This window comes from Musa acuminata, chromosome BXJ2-11, assembly GCF_036884655.1.
Source record: "Musa acuminata AAA Group cultivar baxijiao chromosome BXJ2-11, Cavendish_Baxijiao_AAA, whole genome shotgun sequence".
NCBI lineage: Eukaryota > Viridiplantae > Streptophyta > Magnoliopsida > Zingiberales > Musaceae > Musa > Musa acuminata.
In genome coordinates, this window is record NC_088348.1 from 5019546 (window position 1) to 5041680 (window position 22135).

A 22135-nucleotide genomic window follows, 5' to 3' on the forward strand; every position below is an offset into this window, starting at 1 on the left:
TTTGAGATTTAAAATGAAAAGCGAGGAGTGTAAGTATGAGAATCGGAGGAATGCCAATACTTTCCACGGAACAAAAGAAGAAGGAAAATGAGAAGAAAACGAAAAGGACCAAAAGAACTAAGTAAAAAGGTCAGTTCAAAGGAGGAGAGCATAGAAGTTTCTTCCATGGAGCATCAGGTCAAATCAGCGATGCTCTACAGGTCATGACTTTGTCCCATGGAGCATCGGGTCAAATCAGCGATGCTCGCGGCGATCACGGAAATGAAAAGCAAGAATTGACTCTGCAAGCCGAGACAAGGAAAAGCTTGGTTGCTGGCGATTCCCGCCGTTTGGCGTTCCGACTTGTCTTAATACGAAAACCAACGTACTGTGGACGCCAACACATGAGGTGGAGGTACTTTCCTCTCTCTCTCTCTCTCTCTATATATATATATATATTGGAGGTTTGTGCTCGACTCCACTCCACAGCGTTCTTGGACTGTGAACGTCTTCCACTTTCCAAGCTGGTTGGACCACATGACGAAGACAGCTACGGAAACGCGCCACAGAGGACGACTCCGACGACTTCACATGTCAAGTCTTACTCGGAGCTCGAAGCTGCGTAGCAGAAGGCATTTGGTATATATGGTGGAGAGAGAGGAGAGGATGAGGGAGACGGAGAGAGGAAGCATGAGTCCCTTGGCATTTGTCGCTCTCCTCCAGCTGCTCACTCTGCCACCACTTGCATCCGGTAATCGGCTGAATCCTTCGGTGTTGCAGAAGAATAGCCCCCACTGCTACGACATTCCCGTGCCCTTTCCCTTCGGCATCAACGGCACCGGCACTTTTCGTCCAGGGTTCGCGATTACCTGCAACAACACCCAAGGCAACCCTGCTATGCTGTCCTTCGGCGCCGATTTGCAATTCCAGTTGTTGAACATATCCTTGGAGGCACACACACACACTCTCTCTTTCTCTCTCGTTCTCTCACTCTCTTTCGATTGAATCTATTCCAATGTTATTTTTGGATGAACTCGCAGGGCGGCTATGTCAGGATTGTGGGACGAGCCATAACATGGTTCTGTTACAACACCACCACCGGCGAGGACGTACCCTTCAGTCTTGCTATCGATCTCGAGGGAACCCCCTTCACCTACTCAGACACGATGAACAAGTTCACCGCCATCGGTTGCGACGCCATGGCCATGATCCAAGGCTCCGGTCCTCATAACTACACCGGCGGTTGCGTGTCTTTCTGCGCCACTCGCGAAAGCGTCATCAGCGGCTCCTGCTCCGGCGTCGGGTGCTGCCAGGCTTCCGTGCCCAGGGGCCTCAAGAGTCTCAAGTTGAACTTCAGTAGCATCAGGACCATGACCGGCTCCAAGAAAGACACCTCGGGAGCATGTAGCAAGGCCTTCATCGTGGACAAAGACTGGTTCAAGTTCTCCACCGAGGACCTCGAGGCGAATGACAATGATGACAACAGGCCGGTGGTGTTGGAGTGGTCCATCGGCAACCAAACGTGCGAGGAAGTGCAGAGGAGGAAACCCCCGGACTACGCTTGCGTGGATGAGCACAGCCGGTGCTACAACTCGGGCAACGGCATCGGATACCGCTGCAACTGCTCCCAGGGCTACGCCGGGAACCCTTATGTTCCCGGTGGATGCCAAGGTATGAATTCATGCATCTTGAACCCAATTAGCTCTGTTCCGCAACTCATTCATGCTGTATCTGAACGCGCTTGCAGACATCGATGAGTGTATAGATCCAAGGATGAACAACTGCGTGTGGAGGTGTATCAACAAAGAAGGAGATTTTGATTGCATTTGCCCACCAGGATCCAGCGGCGACGGTAGAAAACAGGGCAGTGGCTGCAGAAAAGTTGCCCTTCTGGAGATTGGACTAGGCAAGCTCTTCCCTGCCGCCATCAAATTGATTAGTTAGTCCATAGATCTACTCAATCTCTCATGGTCATGCCGGTGCAGGTCTGGGTCTGGCTCTCTTGGTCATGCTGCTCCTCGTGGGCGTCTGCGCTTACTGGGGTGTGAAGAGAAGGAAGACGAGGAAGCTGAAGCAGAAGTACTTCCTGCAGAATGGAGGATTGCTGTTGCAGCAACAGATATCGTCGCGGCAGGCAACGGCCAGGATATTTAGCTCGGAAGAGCTGGAGAGCGCAACCGAGAACTTCAACGAGACTCGAGTCCTCGGGCACGGGGGATACGGTACGGTGTACAGAGGGGTCCTATCCGACGGAAGAGTGGTGGCGATCAAGAAGTCCAAACTGGTCGACCAAAGCCAAATCGAGCAGTTCATCAACGAGGTAGTCATCCTTTCCCAGATCAACCACAAGAACGTCGTCAAGCTCCTGGGTTGCTGTTTGGAGACACAGGTGCCGCTGCTGGTGTACGAGTACATATCCAACGGAACCCTCTCGCATCACGTCCATGGCTCCAGGGTTCCGATGTCGTGGGAGAACCGGTTGAGGATCGCCGTGGAAACGGCAGGAGCACTTGCGTACTTGCACTCGGCGTCGGCGAAACCTATCATTCACAGGGACGTCAAGTCAGCGAACATACTTTTGGACGAGGATTACACGGCAAAGGTGTCGGACTTTGGAGCGTCAAGGTTGATCCCCTACGACCAGACTCATCTGACGACGTTGGTGCAGGGGACCCTCGGGTACCTCGACCCGGAGTACTTCCGGACGAGCATATTGACGGAGAAGAGCGATGTGTACAGCTTTGGTGTGGTTCTGATGGAGCTGTTGATGCGAGAGAAGCCCATATCACCTGGGAGGCCGGAAGAAGAGAGAAATCTGGCCTTCCGTTTTGTTACGTTGTTGGAAGAGAAGAGGCTCCTTAGCGTGGTGGACCGTCGAACGGTGGAGGAGGCAGGCGAGAGGCAGCTGCATGCGGCTGCGCAGCTCGCTAGAAGATGCTTGAACTTGAGAGGGGAAGACAGGCCCACGATGAAGGAGGTGACGGTGGAGCTCAACGCGCTCGGAAGGCTCTTGATGCAACATTCAGCACGGGAGAGACGTAAGAAAGGGCGGTCTCTCGGCGTGCCTTGGGAGTTCTGTGGCGGCGGCACCGAAGAAGAGTATGGATCGTCTGCAGTTTTCAGTGAGTCATCATCTTTCATGGGACGGTAGTCTGATTTGCCCAAATTGTGGAGGCCCAAATTGCAATTTGGGCCATTACTTAAAAGAGTACTTGTCATCAGATTTTGATCTGTAACTAAATTGCATCCACGAATTTCTATTATCCCTTGAAAATCTTCAGCTAACAGAGAAGAAAAAAAAACCAACTTGACTAATTTTAGACTGAAATTTTTTGAATGGTTGATTCTGTCATTTGAACATAGACAAAATTCAACCACAAACAAGCAGTTCATTATGCTGGGATCAAAAGGACAAGCAATTATACTGCCCAACATTTGAATCATCCACAGGGGCAGCAGAAAAGCAAAAACTCCTATTATTATCAAAACTTAGTAAAATATTGCATAACATTACGATCTGCGTCTGTATTGTATCAATGGAAGGAAAAAAACCTGATAAGATTGGCAATCATGCAACTTGCCTCACCTCATATTCATGGCAAATTCTCAAAGGAGTGTCCACGGAAACTGGTCTCTCCTCAGACCACAACTCTAAGTTGACTGTACCAGTCCCCCAATGCACCAGACATTTCTTTACCTGATGAAGATCAAAACGGTTAACTAAGGCTACTCCTGCACATCTGTCAACCAGCATCCACTCACCTGGGTAAAATAAAGTCGAAAGGTCATTATATTAATACAATAAGAGAAAATAACATCAAATTTTAAAGTTTAAGCAACAATTCTGAGTGTAGAACAGGGACAACAATATAGGAAACAAAGAAATTATAGTTTGCAAGTAGGAAATTATTACCATTAGGACGGTGATCTCCCTCAAATGATAGTTCTCCAGATTCATGGAAAATTTCATTCTTCAAGCCATCAACCGAATCGAATGCAACAAGAACTTCGGTTGGGTGCAAAAGGGTGAACATTGGGTGAGCCCTCAAGCAAACCAACCTTCAATAAAGAACCATTTGTTCAGCCATTTGTAAAACTAAATTGGTTTAAAACACATTACGTTCCTAACACATCCAAAGCACTTTTGCATCTGCAATTGGTTGAATAGGGACCACAGCACAACAGAAAAGCTTCATAAAGGATTTCACAATTTTACATGAAACAGCAGGAAATCTTCCTCCAAATGCTGGTTTCAAATCTCTACATGAAATTCAAAAACGGCTTAACAAAAGGCTAGTTTGCAGCTTAAATACATGTTAAAAAGCCAGATCAGACGAACCAGTCATTAAACGCTACTATCAGCAGTTTGGTCCATACTCAAATAAATTGTCTAAGCTAGTACTTCCTTAGCGCAAACTTAAACACACATCTTTCTTAATACTTACTATTATATCAACTCAGTTTGAACTCTGAGCCAATCATGAACATTGAAGCACTCACTTTCCAGTTTGATGCCAATATGCTTTTTCTGAATGTCAGGTAGAAGTTGTCCTATAGGTTATAGTATAAAGAGATGCAGTTGGTAATGTTCAAATCATGTTATTTTAATTTTTTTACTCCATATATATAAGGACTATATATATTAGTCGATGCTATGTGTGTGTGTGTGTGTGTGTGTGTGTGTGTATTACTTCAAGACTATGTGCACTAGTTGCTAACAACAGGACCGCAGTCTAGACCAATTGACCATACTCGGTGCCATACTGACCAAGGTGTCTCCTCAGATTCAATAGCCACCATCATGTTACCAAGGTGTAGTATAGCAATGTTAATATCATCCTATCAAAATTAAGTTTCAATAACAGAAGAAAAACAAAAATAATACTTTTTCATACATTTAACTTTGAGCACTGCTAATCATGAACAAAATGGTTAGGAAAAAACTACCTTGAAAATCCACCAGAACCAGCTCCAACACTGCATGCAATGATGCTAGAATCAATTCGTAAAACCTTGGGGTCCTCTTTAAAAATGGATATCTGGCGTTGGAAAACTAATCCACCACCAATATCCCCTTCCATGCAAAGTAATTCCTCCTCTCTTGCTTGCTCAAGATTCCTCCTGTAAAAGAATAACACTTCTGTCAGTTTCAACACTCCTATAAAAGAATGGTCTTCAGAAGAAATTCATACAGTTAATATAATTCAACCTGACAACTTTATATTCCTCCGAGCATCCAGCAGACCGATACTCAGTACCACTATATTCTTCGTATCCATTAATTTCAATTCTGCTGTGCAGCCACTGCATACCTACAAGAAACCATCCAAGAAGAAACATGCTCAGTTACCCTTTTTAAGTATCTACTTCATAAAATATCTGTTCAGGAAATTGACATGTAAACCCTGGAAATTTACATACCATACCAGATTTACTTTTGTAAGTTTATGAATTTCACTTTTGTTTTAAGTTTCTAAAAGTATATGCCTCAGAAATCTGGCACAATGTAGTGTTTATTAGGATGCCCGCTGACCATGTATTCTTGAGGTTAATGAATAAGCTAGAAACATGACATATCGGGGATTCTTGCTAGGATAGCACTGGCTTTGCTAGCCTATCACAAAAAAAACTATTGATTTTATGAACTGGGGTATTCAAGCATCTTCTGATGACTTTAAAGCCCTGACAGGCTTTGACCCATGTGGCAAATACATGACATGCACGGAAGACTGCTAAAGACATGACAATGCTACTAAAGCAATTATTTCTTTCCCATAAATAATTCGCAGATACACATAAAAGTCATGACCATCAACTAAAGTGAAAGAGAACAGTCCAATCATGGTTAAACTAAAACACTCATAACAATTAAGAAAAACTTTGGTTATCAGGATGAACCAAGAGTTCTCACTAGTTAGCAAGATTGATCTTTAGCAACCTCAATAATTGTGAATCATCTTAGACTGTTAGAATTAGCATATGACCTTAAGACACAGACATAGATGCCAAAATAAAAGAAAATTATGAAAATGCTTAAATCTTAGAATGAGTAAATGCAGAGAAGCAATATATAGTGAACGTACAATATCCATTAGTACTGTTCATCCAACAAAAAAAAAAACAATCGCCAGTAATAGAACAGGTATCCAACAAGAACAACAGTGCATTACGACACTTACAAACATAAGTGCTAAAGACAAGATGCTAAATTTCCGGAATCCAACAATTTTCCGTCCTGCCTATTAAGAGAACTCTGTGCATAATGAGTTATGATCTTGGAAGTCGATGCCAGGACCATGTTGTGTGTAAATTTTGATCATTAGAATGTAAATATTGAAATATACCGACATACTGTAGCAACACCAGTCCAATCTCATTGCTGCATAGACACTGAACTGACATGAGCTATCACCTGTATGCTAAAATGACATTGTGTATTTCTAGATAAACCGAAAGTTCATGTGGTTGTGTTCCAGGCTTCCAGCAATCTTGATCTAAATTTGATTGCCATTTTCAACCAAGATCTTTATATTGCACACAATCTGAGGGACAGGTGAATATGCAGTTAGACAATTGAACAAAAATTTGTAGTTATACTGTTATAGTAGGCTCCGAAAAGAAAAACATTGTTTAAGCATGTCAAAATTGCCTGAGCATGATCACATTCAGTGGTAGATGAAACTGAAGATAACTCTGCAGATTCTTGATAACAAAAGAAGATTCACAAACCAGCATTCAAAGTGAGAGAAAAACAACTATATTCAGAATTGTAGGAAATATTTAAAAGGTCTAGCAAACTAAAAAGCTTTATCTACTTTGTAGTTTGTGCAGCTATTTGATTGGTCTGCAACTTAAAAAAAACAATAAAACAACAACCACATTTTGTGATTGCTTCATCTGTTGTTGAGTATGCCAAGTCAGAGATGATTTCATACTTTCTTAATTAAATAGCACTTGTCATGATGATCGATGTACAGTGGGAGAGAAAAAATGGAGTGACACATAAGGAAAGCAACATATATTTTCTTGTTTTTTTCCTATTAAAAAACATGAGATACATAGGAAAAGTGATGATCAAAACTCAGAAGAACATAAACAAAAAGAGGGAATAATGATAGGCAACTAAAAGAAAAATAGAAAGAAGATAGGCCAGTTGCCATCACTTTCCTTGAAAATCCCATCTTACAACTGATTTTTCTTTTGCAGCAACTTATCCTTCAATATGTACACCCAGCTCCTTTAAAACTGTAATTAACATTTAAATAACTGAAAGAATATGATATTATATCCTTACTCTTGTGCAAATTGTAGACAATGTTTCCTTAACAAGATAAGGCAAGCGACAACCAGCTCCACAGAATTATAACCGGTGAATAAACCTGCCTAATTGCACTGTTTAGAACTTCAAAAAACTTATGCATCCTTAGAAATGAAAAAAAAAAATACAACAAGAATTATTATAAGAAAATAAAAGACAATTTATGACTCAAAACCTACCTGATCAAAGTCTCAGATCTAGTTATTTAAGTACACATATTTAAGTATATTTAAGTTCACATAGATTAATCTCCAAGCTAACGTTTCACATATTGCAAAGAAAGATATAAAAATCTCCTAGATGCTTACAGAAAGAACAAAACATTGCACTACATTCAGATGGCCAACAAGAGGAGTTATCATGCCCAAAAGCAATAATACAGCATTCATTATTTAACAAGCACAAATGTATAGGTCATGCCAATAATTACCAGAAGGATGATGCATCATAGATATGATCCGACCACCAATCCATGGCACCACCTTAAGTTCCCAGTCACCACTCTTCAGCTCTACAGGCACCTTTGAGAGCTCAATGCCCTTCTGTCCAGAAAGCTCATCAACATCTGGGATATGCTTGGCATTTTCTACATTAAACAATGTTCATCACTTGAGCATACTGATCAACAATCACAAATATCTAAATTGTTATGTATTTCAATAGAATTGGTATGCCTATGAAAGTAAGAGTAATTCATGAAATCACCAGATATAATATGTCAACAACAAATGTCATAAATTCCATCAATATGGAGTCACTATAGAACGAAACTCAACACCATGAAAGATCTGACATATATCTGATCTTCTAACAACATGGCATCAATTTTCTATATATGGTTCAGACTTCTAAGTTCCTCAAAAAGGCTAGGCAAATCGTGATCACCTTAAAACATAGCAACTCCTCAACCATCACTACTGGTTCAAATCTAAGATCATGCAACCAAAAGCAAATTCTCAAAAGTTCCCGAGGACTTAAGATTGCATAGGAAAATTTATTGAACAGGATCAAATCCCAACACATCGTTAGCAATTTTCACAAACTTTCCAGTCAATGAGGATGTTCAAACTTCAAAGAGTAAGTTACATGTTACACGAAGAAAGGACAACTTTTATCAAAAGAACTTGATTTACCAAGAAAATGTTAATAACACAACTAAAAGAGTGGCCCATCAAATGACAGCTCCTGCCTATGCATGGTCTAATGTTTACATTCATTAAACCACTGTTTTTTTTTTTTCTCATCAAAGCTCCCCTTGTATATCAAATAATTGAGAGAAACATGTTTAACTATTTGGTGCACCTTTTAGAGAAAGGATGTTACCCATGTGTTTGTTGTACTTATTTTCACTTGCTGCTACCAATTTAGATACTTCAGATTTTAAAGGGATTTTCAAGTGCAGTTCCTCTCCATCAACACCCCATGCATCTATCTGTTTTCAAACCAAAAATCCATAGGAAATTACATAGTCATGGAATTCAGGAGTTACAGTTCATTTGTATAAATTGTGCCACAAAATTTACCATGACACCTCCTCCCAGCAACAATTTTACATGAAGAGCACGCTGTGGCCTCTTCCATGACCCTTCAGATTTAAGTACTTTTACTGTCAGAACTGAAGAATCAATTTCGGCAGTATAATATGTCAAGAGATAATCCCCTTGTGTGTACCCATAGCCATCACCATCGTCTTCATAAAGAACACCTGCAGCTTTACCTGTAGAAACAGACTAGGGCTATAGGTTCATCATATTGATTTCAATGAAGTTATTAGTTGCATATGCAGCACACATGATTAGATGCAGGTGAGTGAACATATAGATAATCTGCAGAGATATTGACTAGAAAGAACCTAAGATATAAAACTGCACTTTATCTTCTGATACAACTGCAATTTTATTACCAAGAAAAACAAACAAAAAAAACATAAGAATAGAAGAACAAGATATTCTGAGGGTTGGCAATACTTTTAATGAAGAAAGAAACAAAAAAATCTTAAGAATTATGACTACAACAATACCAAGTTGTAGTCAATAAACGTGTGATGAAAACTTGAAGAATAATCAAGAAGTTATCCCCAATACTTTATTATTGGTTACGGAGGACACAACAACAAAATAAGAGCACGTCAAAGGTTTAGCTAATTAGGGAGCACTTAATGTAGGACATTTCTGGAAGTACTCACAACCTGTCAAATGACATCAACAAGAAAAAAAACATAAAGCCAAATTCCTTGTTATGTCAAGTTTAAGATAGGGAGGGGTTATCTAATAGCCTAAAGAGCCTTAGGCATTGTGTTTGATACTAGGCAATCTGTTCCAAGAAAATTCAACTAGACCAATAAACTTACAGAGGGACATAACAAACTTTTCCACTGGAACCCGCACACATCAAGCACTTCTATATCTCTTCATGCAGCTTTAAAAAATGCAAAATTTCAGACAATATAAGGGGAAAAAAATTATCATTCATCTTCATGTCACAATGCAAAATTTAAGAAAATGGTCCGATCTCATTTCATCTCCACCACCACATTCCAACACCACTTGTTCCCATTATCATCATAAAACTTGTCTTCAACCACAGGGCAAAGATATCAAGGATGATTAACTGCCATTACACTTACCAAGGAATATAGGTGAGTTTTGGGTTAGCTGGTGCACTGATCCAACTCACCAATGACTAAATTTATAACATCTACAATTGTCAGATATCCTCCCTAAAGATGATCCGAGCACATCCACATCGAACATGGGATGCTCCAACCATGCATCTTTGTCATCCTCATTAACTCCCATGTCACCGGCATTTTGATCTAAAATTTTTGAGTCCCTTAAATTATCAAGTCCCTTATCAAGCTATCAAGCTTAAGTAAATAATCAAATCTGCATCTAATACCCTCCCATATTCTGAAACAGGATCAATAATCATAACTTGTGTATCTTATTGATCATACACTGAAACAGGTACCCATGTATCCCGTACATGCACAGTACAGCTTTGCATGTCAGTGGCATAACTGCCATGGACCCCACCATGTATCTTGCACATGCATGGTACTCGCTAACTCAAAACTATTTTAAGAAAATTGAGTTCTTGCCATTGTTTTCGATGTGTTTGTGGTTGAAAAAGAGTAAAAAAACTAAACTTCCTTTTTTGGACTTCAAACAAAATTCACCTAAAAACCCCCACATCATATGAACGGGTAGATCAAATAAAGCTAAGAAATGTTTTTCCCTGCCCAGGTACTAGAAAATTCTTGGGCAGATAGTTTTATACTGGTCAGTATGGAATAGCAAAGGGCAAGTATGGATAAGCCAACTGCATTAACAAGGTTGTATGTACATTCTCAACATGGCAGGGTTACCCATATCATAACACAGATGGAATAATGCAGTACGGTCTATGCACCTCAGCAACGTAATCTGCAGTTGCATCAATCCATGATTTCAAAATTAAATAAGGTTTCTTGTATAAGTTATAAATATAACAAGTAAAAAAATTCCCTTTATTGTACCTAAATCAATCTAAATTAAGGCCTTATTCATGCTGTGAGTGGGTAGATCTAACAAATAACACATGAACTAAAAGGAATACTGATATAAATTTCTTCACATCCATGTTGTGAATAGGCAAATTGTTAGATCACTTGTTCTTATAAAAAAAATAACAAATATATATCATATAAAAAGAAATATCACTTATGTCTCATTAATAGGGGTGTTCAAAGAGGTTCAAACAGAACCATTAAAGGTCGAACTGAAATAAACTGAAAAACGACTCGGTTTGGTTAAAGCAAGGTGCTCCAAAGTCCAAACCAAAACCATTTCGGACCTACCTAACTGAACTGGTTCAAAACCAGTTAATCCAATTTGGTTAACCGGTTAATCGGTTTTTAATTTTAAGTAATTTTAAAAATATATATTTCAAATGAACCGATTCGGTTCGGTGAATCAATTCAGTTTAATTGAACCAAACCAGAATTTTGATCTAATTGGACCTACGTTCTCAAGAATTTTATATCATAAATATCATTCTAAATATTTTAAACAATTGGACCTATGCGCAAGTGGTTTTTTAGTTTTTTATTGAAAGATGCCCTAGAGGAATAACGACTTCACATGCAGTCCTTTTGTCTTGATGTTGAAGATATGCAATGATGCGTACAAATCAACAAAGAAATTTATACAAATCAACAAAGGGATTGTCAACTAAAAGGATGACAAAAAATATAAGGTTTATACTTGAGACAAGAGAGCAAGGCCAAGAAGGGGACGAGGAGGAAGAGCCACAAAGACGAAGGAGCGATGAACCCACGAAGTTTGGGAAGGGATTTTAGGGTTTTTGGGACCTTCAAGTTGAGTTGGTATTTTTTAAATTAAAATCGGTTTGATTCAGTCCGAACCGATTAATCGAACCAAAGAAAAATACCCTCTCACACTAAAACCATTCATAGCCTTCAAAACTGAATTATTAATGAACTAGTTCAGAATCAATTCAGTTCAAGTTCAGTTTGATTTTCTGGTTCATTTTGAACACCCCTACTCATTATTTTGCAATATTTGAAAAAAAAATTAAAAAGCATACCTAACCTCTCTTTTTAGTCAAGAGCACCCTAGTTGGGGTTTAAAATGAAATAATATCTCAGCAATTGTGGCTAACACCAAATTAAGATGGGTGAGATGTTTAGAGATAAAGGCCCCTAGTAGGATTAACTAAAACAGGGAAGAACATCTATGATGTCGCCATTATAATCAAAGAACAATTAGCATTGGGGTAAGAAGATGAAAAGGCTATTGACAAGTAGGCCTTGGACATACAGGGTCTCCCTGTTGCAAAGAGAATATGCAGTAGAAAGGTAAGGTCAAGCCATCAAGGTAATAAATAGTATCATGAAAAAAAATAAAATGTGTTCGTTCGAAAAGAAAATAAGAACTTTGATCACCAATAAGTTATAGTTTTAGCCTGTGTAGAAGAAAATTTCTGTCAGAATATGCACTCTGCAAGCCATTAGGCCAGATGAAGCAGAAATGTTGGTAGATACTATACTAATGTTGAGCTTCAAACTTCAAAGTATATGATGTTATACCATACAGCTCATGTTCCATAAAGCTCGTTTTGAATCTAAATTCTAATCATAAAAAGCAAATGAGATTATGCCTCATTGCTCTTGCATGATAAGATATAAAGAGAGTACTTTAATTTTCAGTTTTTACAAGCCAGTGGTGAAATTCTAGTGCTCAGATTCATTCATGTAGCATTTCCCTCAAAAGAAGCAATGCATTTGACTCGTCTTTGATAGCGCAAACCTAGCCGTTGTCAAATTCACAATATTCACTCACAAATAAGCTTATTTGTTTAGATCACATCAATCCAGATTAAGCCATTGAAAAATCAGTTGCTAATTGCAATATCCCAGCAAGTTTTTGTTAATAAATAATCTGCAGAATACTAAATTGATTGGGTACCATTTTCATCTAAAGCAACGAAGAGTGATAGCTCATCTGTTAGGTTTGCTTCACCAACATGTTGTAATGGATGACCCACAGGAATTATTGATCCACCTTGCAAAAACATAGATGGCAGATCCTGAATTTGGTCGAACAGAAAAGAGAAATCAGCAAAGTATTGAGTTCGGCCTCAGTGTGAACCAGAATTTTGAAATGAAATAAACATACTGGGTGTGGATCACCAAAGTCAAAACGCAACCAGACTCCTTCTGGTAAGACAGTGGAACATTCATGCGAACCTTGATGAGGCACAGTGCTGCAGACCATAAAACATAAATAATATATTCAGCAATGACTCCAATGATGCAGAAGGAATATGTTCTTGCATTGCTATTTTACATTCTTGTATATGAAGAAAACTATTTCATAAAAAATTCTGAAAAAAGTTTCCATTTTTAAGGAAAATAAAGTGCCAAAATATTTAAAAAGAAAGAAAAGAGGATAGTCGATGCTTTGAACGATAGCAAGTAATAATTACCTTGCACAAATTAACAGTGGCCCTAGTAAAAAGGAATTCTCAACTTTTCTCAATTGTGGATCTTTTGGATCTGCATGTGCCAACAGAGTAAATACTTCTAATGTACCATATCCAATTTAAACATTGTTTAAAGAATAGGTTCATACCAGCAAAAAATGTGGGAGCTGCAACCAGTGTACCCTTAGTATGAGCCATATAGAAAAGGGTATATATATGAGGTAAAAGCCTATACCGCCTCAGCAATGCAAGGCGGCATACATCTTCACACTATAAACATGAAACTAATATTAGAATTGTTTGAACATCTTAGATATACATAAGTGATGTCCGCTAATGTCAAGTGTGAATTGGTAACATAAGGCAATGAAAAGATTTGCAAAAGTCAATTTCAATTCTTGATAAGTTAATCTAAAAATCCTAGCAAGCAATTCATGGCTACAGAGTACAGAGTAGTGCATACTTCATACAATACAAAAATCAATGTGCCTATGGACTGGTATTGGAAGCCTGTAAAATTTCTGTCCTCTACAATCTTTTGAGTGTTGGAGAAAGACAATAATTAATATCATACAATGTTCATAAGCCTCATAATAATGTAATCAAGTGTCACTAAAATGTTTAAGAAGGATTAACTACTATTTAACGCAAAAAACTTTGAACAAGTATCTCCAAGTCATAGAGGATCAGTGGGCTTCTCAGATCGGGTCATGATAGTACACTCCAGCAATTTGTTAAAAGCAACATAGAATTATCTATCAAAAAACTAAATGGTATTGTCAGCTAGTCAGCTTAGACTTCATGCCACCAATATTGTCCCTAGCCCATCATCAACCACTTAAGACACTTGCACCTGGTTATGACCTAATAGTAGCACATCAATCATGTTGAATCAATGGCACCTAATTGACTATATATGATGGCTTAGCAATGGAGTTGGATGATATTATTAGAGTTAATAATGATTGAAAATCTAGTTGGATATTATTATTAGAGTTAATGAGAAAATCTAAACTGGTATATCAAAAATAAAATCACGCAAACTTAAAGATTGAAAAACCATTAAAAAATGACTTATGAAAAACTAATGTCAACAAGAAGACTGCAAGTCATCATGCCTCTTTGCAAAGGTGGTGTTGATGCCATGCAAGATAGGAGATGCCACGTTAAACCTTAATATACTTGTTACGATCTTGGAAACCACATTGACACTATTAAACATATTGCTCACTTCATAAGGTAATCATTATATAAATTCTCCAGAAGTTAAGATAGCATGCCTCTTCTCCAAAAGACCATGGTTCATGGTCTGCAGTGCCTTTTTCAGTGTGTCCACGGCAAAACGGAAAAAGTGCAGCAAGTCCCATCCACCGACCGAAGAGTTTCGGAGTAGCATCCCCAGCGAATCCACCAATATCTGGTCCTGATAATGGCTGGCCACTAAGCCCCTGAGGCAGAAACCATTCAATTACGATAAATGAATTTTACAATGTATGTTGACGAGTTATACAAAATTTAATAGTTAAATTTCATAGCTTCCAAAACCATTCCCTTGCATGACTCGAGAATCACAGAAGAGGGGAAGAACCACAAAATTGATACTACTTCAGTACAATATTGCAAATTTGCAACAACATATATTATTAACATTTGAGTGCATGATAAGAAAAATTGGAAATTTTCAACAAATGTATACACCAGAACTTACTTTAAATGGAAAAAAAATTGGTAACTCTTTCTTAGCATCATACATAGAACACCTGGTTTTATATGGTTGTCACTGAATGATACAATGAGTTGAATGATCATATGTTAACTATACAAGCTGGTCTGACCCAATTTTATAGCATAAAACTCTCTAATAATTGAAGATCATAACTGGTGCACTATAAATATTGAAAACCTGAGCATATATGGCATATATCCTTTCATAGGAACTATCTAAAGCTTTTAGCAAAAGCAAATCTGTTTGCAAAATCGCCTAAAGAAAAACATTGGCATATCAAAAAGATTATATTTTTGGTTCTAAAATTTCACTGATACCAGGAGGCCATGATGTCCAGAAATTCAGAGTAGCCATTGTATATTCCAATGTTCTGACTTCTGAGGGTCAACAGGTAAAGCTTCAATTAAAAAAATTTGCAAGCCTGCAATGTCCAACAACTCTAGCAAGAGTTCGCCAAAAAATAGAAGTGGACCAGATGAATATCAATGTAATTACATTCTGAAGTAATTAAAGGCTGGAACCTCATTTGATCAGTCATGTATACAGCACTCAACCTAATGCTCATTGCTCAAACAAAACCTTGGCTTACATAAAAGTAAAATGGATGTTAAATGTAGAAACCAATTCAACCATTCCAGAAGCTCTCCAAAAACAGAACTTTCTCTCCCCTCCCCTTGTTTCATATGGAATCTTGTTCCCTGAAACTCTCAGATGTGCCAACATCCTCAAGCATCACAATTTTTCAGTTCTCTTCCAAAGTTATAATTATATCAACTAGTGACTCTTATTTTATCTCCCTGATGACCAGAATCTCTCGATCCATATAAACATTGAGCTTCTGCATTCCCCATTCTCTGTCCTCAAAAACTACCAAAACCACCAACTCCACCCCAGATCACTTCTTCACACAGATTGATCGAACCCTAATGTTGATCTCCTTTGTTTTTCTGTGTTTTTCACTCCATCACAGCATTATATCATACCAAGCAGTTAGAAAGCCTATGTGATCAGAGTTGAGTAACCTACCATAAAGCATATGTATGCAGTGGTCAGGCACATAGACAACAAACTGGGACAAAGTAAAACCAAATGTTCAGAAAAAAAAACCACCTTATTCAAAGAGAAGAACCTGTTGGATTTAAATCCTTAGAACGTACATGTTCTAAGACTCATTTTGAGCTGTTCTGTTATAATTGTAACTCTACGACATAAGTACATGATTTCAATATTCTTGTAACCTTTCAGAGAGTATAATCCTGTAATATGAAAATATGAACCTACCAATTGAAGCACCATTGACAGGCTCATATGTAGGTGCTCCCAGTTTGATAGGTTATCACCTGTCCAGGTTGCAGCATAACGTTGACTTCCGATAAATCCAGCTCTCGTAAGGACAAATGGCCTTTTATTGCTATTGGCCATTTTCATCCCTTCATAAGTTGATCTTGCCATCAGCATGCCATATACCTGCATGCAACCATACATCTGATCTGATATGCCAAACCGTGACTATTAAGTGTCATCGATAAAGAACCGATAGTTTCTCCATACAATACAAAAAAGAAGGCAGGCAAAATGCTATTTTAGAAATTACATTGTGATAATGAGAGTGATTTTGGCAGCCACCAAAATTAGCATCTCCTCTGTGTATGTTGCTCTCTGGCATTGTTTTTGTTACGGTCTGCAAATTGGGCATGTCATTAGCAACTTTGGAATCCACAAAATTAATAGAATTTATTTTTTAAAATCTTACTTTGAAAACAGCAGGCTCATTCATATCATTCCAAATCCCATCAACTCCATTAGATATAAAATCCTTTACCAACTCAGCCCACCACAAACGTGTGCTTTGTTGTGTGAAATCAGGGAAAACACAAGGCCCAGGCCACACCTCCCCTTAGGTGGCAACAGAAAATGAATATGATCAGCAATTCTCAGAATTTCATCAGAACTTAAATGGATCGACAACCTTACCAACAAAAGGCTTTCCATTTGCCTTTTTAATCCAGGCATCATTTTCAGAACCGCTTTCATAGACAAAATAGCCTTCTTCGCTTTTGATTCCAGGATCTAGCATCCAGATAGCGTTGAAACCACTTGCATGAAGATCATTCACCATAGATTTAGGATCAGAGAAGCGTTCCTGGAAACATGAAGAGATATCGTTTAAATGTTTTTAGGAAAACCAGGAGATTACCAGCATCAAATTCACATCAACGAATTTAACGTCAAACTGCCAATATATTATACGATATGGCATAAAGAGAACAAGAGAACTTTTTCTTTAAGATGGTATGTGAACATAGATTTAGTCCAACATTGGAAGTGGGGGAAGAATAGAGTTTGTTTATAGGGCTAGATTGTTCTATTGTTTTATCACCCTAGACTTAAGCATTTTGGACTGTGTATATTACATTTATGCTTAGTTAATTTCTCCCATTGGACAAGGTCACAACGCATTTTCTTCTAGTCAATATATGAGAGTGACACATGCTATAAATATGTTTGCAACTTGTTGTATCCTTACTGTAGGAAGTTTATTTGCACATGACTTTGGTCCATAGGAAGACAAGATGTTTGTTGAATACATAGAAAATGGTTAGATGGATCTGTAATCGATACACATAGTTGAGGTGTGGTTTTATGAACCTTTATATATTTTAGAAATTGTACTTTAACCTATTGATGGAATCAAACTTTCATTAGCTAGAATTTACCGCTGTGACCCATAAGGAGCAGCTCGTTAGCTGACAGTTGTTGTTTGTAGGGAACTGCTTGTGAGCAGAAAGTTGTTGCTTGTAGGGGCACTGCTATTTAGTAGGACTGAAGACTGCTAAAACTTTAACGGTGATGCGACTCTTTCACAAACTTGATTTGTGCAACCCACATATTGGTTTGTACACTTTGAGAAAGCCACATCACCAGAAGCATCTTACAAATAAAAACTGTCAAGAAAGTAGCTACAGTCTGATCCAATTGCAAAAGCTAAACTGCACAATAAATCCAGGTCCAGCAGGAAAGTGCTTACTTTGTCAAAAGTAAAACACCGGAAACCATCCATGTAGTCAATGTCCATCCATATAACATCACAAGGTATGCCTTTCTCTCGAAATGTTCTAGCAATCTGTCTCAGGAACAACCAAATGTAAGAGTCACAAGTAAATAATACTGCTTGTTAGCTCGTAAACTTATGCTTGTTAAAATACTCAACAAAATAAAGAATAATTTTCAGCCAAAAGCACAACACCTGTGATTTCACTAGCAAAAATCAATTAACCAAAAGGCGCAAATGTAAGAGTAATTTACAAACTATAAAGTGGTGTACCTCCAAAACTTTTACATCAGATTCATAGCTCCAACGACATTGATGATAACCAAGTGACCATTTCGGAGGCATAAAAACAGTTCCTAAATTTGAGTAGAAAAACGTTATTTTGAACCCAATTGTCACTTGCAAGTCATAATAAGAACTGACAAGTTATATTTTCTGCTTCTTCAGAAAATCTTGTTAACTTGAGCATAACTAATTTTTTGTTAACTTGTAAAGATGTTAAGCACTAAACTATAATAATCAATCACATCAAGAAAATCAAAATAGTGTTTTAGCAACCTGGAGGATGAACTTCAATTAATAGTCATCAGATTTAGATGAGATCAGCTAATCTGACTGAAAAATTGTGACAGACACTTGCCCTGTTAAATTTTGTTTTAAGAACAAACATGGAGTTCAACAAAAAACCCCAAGTAGCCAAGCTAGTTTCCATGCTCCACATGGACCAGTCCAACTTTGTTTATTTTCTGGCTGATTTAGTCGCCTCAACCCCTTTCAATATTTTGCCCAGCCACCCATTTTCAAGCTCGTATCAGCTAAGAAAACAACTGATTGGTGACAGTGAAGTACGAATAGAAGGAGAAAAGAGAAGAAGAGGAATGCCGGAGGAGTAGGAGAGGAAGAGGAGACAGAAGAGAAGGATTCACTTTAGGACTGGGAAGGAATGGAAGACTTCTTTTATTTATTTTATTTATTTACTTTTTTTTTGCTTTGGGCAGTTAGGTACACAATTAAATTTGACTCTGTACCACACCTACATAATACTGGCAAAATTATTGCTGGAATTATGGTTTTGTTCAATATTAAATCATGCACACACTAAGTACAAAACAACGCTCCTTTTCAAGACTAGAATGCGGCTCGTTTAGGCACATTACTATCCATCTGGATCAGAATGTCTGAAAATCCACAAACTCTTTGTAACTCCAAACCACAATAAATATAGTATATTTACTATAAGATATTCCTTTTGATCTAGAACTTAATCACCTTGTATTAACCAAGTATATTTCCTCTTCCTTCGTCGGTTCATTGGTCGGTGATCTTCAAAGATGATATCGCTTTTTGACTCACAATGCAGCTTCTAAAAATAAAAAGCTCACCTCCACTGATCTACCTTCTTCTCCATTCATAAAAAATCTAGATGAACTTTAGTAGAAGTAGCGCATTAGTTTGAAACACTAGGACAAATCTTGTTACAAATTCTTTATGTATTACTGTAAGCCACTTTTACACCTGGTATTAATTTATACAAGAGACGAAATCAATTGCTGAATGGCTGATATCAACCTGACAACATATCAGATCCAATGATTTCATGCACCCCTGTTGAGTCTTAAAGAAGTCATGCTCTAGCTTACAATATCATATATAATCATAGAAGGTTCACATGATCCTCACAAAATAATGTTCAACAAATGTAAATCATGATGTAGAGTGTGGAATTAATGACTACATTTAGAAACATTTAAAGAAGTACAAAAGAACTAGAAAGGTTGGTGTAGCTTATTGTAACTCAATTGTCCTGTAAGAGTAAGGTAAAAGTAATGATAACTTGAGATATCCAAATTGAGACATGGTAACTTTGGTATTCAATTAAGCCAAAGAAAGGAGCAGCACATGACAAACATTGCAACTAATCAATAGGAAGCACAGAAAACAGTGGACAGAAAATAACCAATTGCATGAGAAAGGGACATCAGGACTTCAGTGGGTGAATCAAATGGACCAAATGTAATTATGGGATAAACTACATCTGACACAAACTTCACAGTAGAGGCATTCCTTAAATCAATCTGTCGAAGAAACATTTGACAATTACATTAGTAAAATTATGCAACTAATCAATAACTGAAATTTAAAAGATCTATTATAAAAAGAAAAGAAAAAAATTGGCCAACCTCGCAACGCCGAGTTGTGTCAGCAAGAACACCAAGTGCCTTTCCATCTGGAAGAACGGCTAGAACCCAAGGGTGAGATTGGTACAATGATGTTGTTCCTGGACCATAACCCCATGCATCCGTATTCCATGTAAAAATCTGGGATGAAATTGGAGAGTTAATTTCCAACAGAACTAATTAAGAAAATCTGGGAAAAATCCAAGTTCCATGTAAAAATCTGGCAACTGATCAAGAAAATACCCGACTTCCTGTCCGTTCAAGCCGCCCGCTGACTTCTCCGGTTCCATAAAAGGATGTCCCAGAAGGAAACTGTGACAATATAAAGTAAGAAAGACAGGGTATTATCAGGAATCAAACAGAAACTACACTTGCAATATCAAGTAGAAACAGAATAGTCACATGATCACAACATACACAAAGTTACCAGAGCTTTTAGAGAGAGAGAGACATATCCTTACATGTGATAGGGAAAAACATGATTCCCGATAATACCCTGTCTTTCATAGAGAGATATTCTAAGAATTAACAAATTGTTCCGTCACCATTGCAGATACACCATCATTAGACTGATAATTGCTTCCACACCCACTTAAGAAGCCAAAGTGCATACTGTCAACCACGTATTGAATCTATAATGCACCACTTTTCATGATCATGTTCCATTTTTCGCTGTCTAGAGTGTTTACTTAGGTTCTTTTTAGGCGTCTTATGCACTGCCCTATATTTCCGTAAGCAAACTTGGAACGTTTAACACCATAACAATCTTCGTGAACAACACACTTTGTCGTTTTACTACCAAGGTTGCAGATTCTCGTGATCCCTAACAGACTTCAGGTTATACAGAACGGCATCCCATTCAAAATAGATGATGGCCTCCGGAGAAAAGGTCGAGGGGAATAATGAAGCATCGATCAAGGAAGTAAATGTTACGGCGAACCTGGATCGCGACCATCTGCTGGCCACGACGACGCTCGAAGGCGGGGACGTACTCGGGGACCCGACGAACCGCGATCGGAGCCTCCCTGACATTAGGATCCGCGAAGGAGAGGCTAGGAAACGCCGCAGCTCTGTCGGTCTCGGAGCAATCGAACCGAAAGACCCCCTCCTCGAGAATCGGCTCGAAGACCATCGCCCCGGCCGCACCATATCCCTCGGAACCCTTTCCTTGGTCCATCGTCGGCTTATCCGATCGCCCACCTCTCCAGATCCAGCTCCAGCTCCAGCTCCAGCCCGAGCTCGAGCACTCGACGATGCTCCTCCTCCTCGACCCGCACCTGCAACGGTTTCCACCGACCCGTTCCAATTTCTTGGCGAAAACATCCAGAAGGGAGGACGGAACGCACCTTGTTGAGGAACGCGATGAAGACGAAGCGATGCAACCCTCGGCAGTCTTCTTATTTGCCAATGATAAAATGGCCCGCTGACGGGCGAAAAGAATGCTGGTGTCCACTATATAGGATGTCATGGGATCTGATTCCACTTCTCTTTTCTTCCTCCTCTTCTCTCTCTCTCTCTCTCTCACACACACTGCATTCAATTAGTTAGCCGGTGGGCTTACTCAACCAATTGCGGTCATCCGACTGTCGCAAGGGGAAGTATTTAAATGGAGAGCGGATAGGACGCACGTGACGTGGCTAGTGCGAAACCGTCAAGCCTCCGAAACGACTTGTGAAGGGTCACGTGGAATTGGAACTCGAGCGACCTCGAGAGTTGCAACTCCTCGGTGCCGTGTCGGTCACGATTTGCCGTCCAGGGAGACAGCACGGAGATCGTCTTGGCCTTCCGGGAGCGTACTTGAAGAACAGGCCTGCAAGTTACGCAAACTTGTGGCAATTTGTGACTGATAAGCCAAAAAGGAAGATAAGTTATCAGCGTGCAAGTCACGCGATACAGCA

At 38.9% G+C, this 22135-nt stretch overlaps 2 protein-coding genes and 1 pseudogene across 5 annotated transcripts; 2 read left to right on the top strand and 1 right to left on the bottom strand.

Annotated features, from left to right (window-relative positions):
• The first annotated feature begins 349 nt into the window (after window positions 1-349).
• Window positions 350-1923, top strand: LOC135627817 (wall-associated receptor kinase 17-like; annotated as a pseudogene).
• Window positions 1778-21813, bottom strand: LOC103970541 (uncharacterized). Of its 4 annotated transcripts, XM_018820659.2 has the most exons (24): window positions 21584-21813; window positions 21178-21514; window positions 20481-20549; window positions 20241-20378; window positions 20018-20135; window positions 18334-18416; window positions 18037-18132; window positions 16983-17151; window positions 16762-16904; window positions 16603-16689; window positions 16290-16475; window positions 14563-14730; window positions 13432-13552; window positions 13286-13355; window positions 12976-13063; window positions 12766-12886; window positions 8821-9014; window positions 8600-8729; window positions 7728-7883; window positions 5189-5291; window positions 4927-5100; window positions 3893-4038; window positions 3566-3741; window positions 1778-3089 (listed from the first exon to the last, which is right to left on the bottom strand). In XM_018820659.2, the coding sequence occupies exons 1-24, from the start codon at window positions 21703-21705 to the stop codon at window positions 2970-2972; spliced, it is 3315 nt and encodes a 1104-aa protein (XP_018676204.2). In that variant the 5' UTR covers window positions 21706-21813; the 3' UTR covers window positions 1778-2969. The 4 variants fall into 4 exon arrangements, with proteins under 4 accessions (XP_018676204.2, XP_064990229.1, XP_018676203.2 ...); XM_065134157.1 differs by having other exon boundaries at window positions 21178-21813; XM_018820658.2 differs by having other exon boundaries at window positions 8621-8729; window positions 21178-21812.
• Window positions 1988-2951, top strand: LOC135626326 (wall-associated receptor kinase 17-like). Its single transcript, XM_065131553.1, has 2 exons — window positions 1988-2873; window positions 2941-2951. The coding sequence occupies exons 1-2, from the start codon at window positions 1988-1990 to the stop codon at window positions 2949-2951; spliced, it is 897 nt and encodes a 298-aa protein (XP_064987625.1).
• Window positions 21814-22135: the final 322 nt, after the last annotated feature.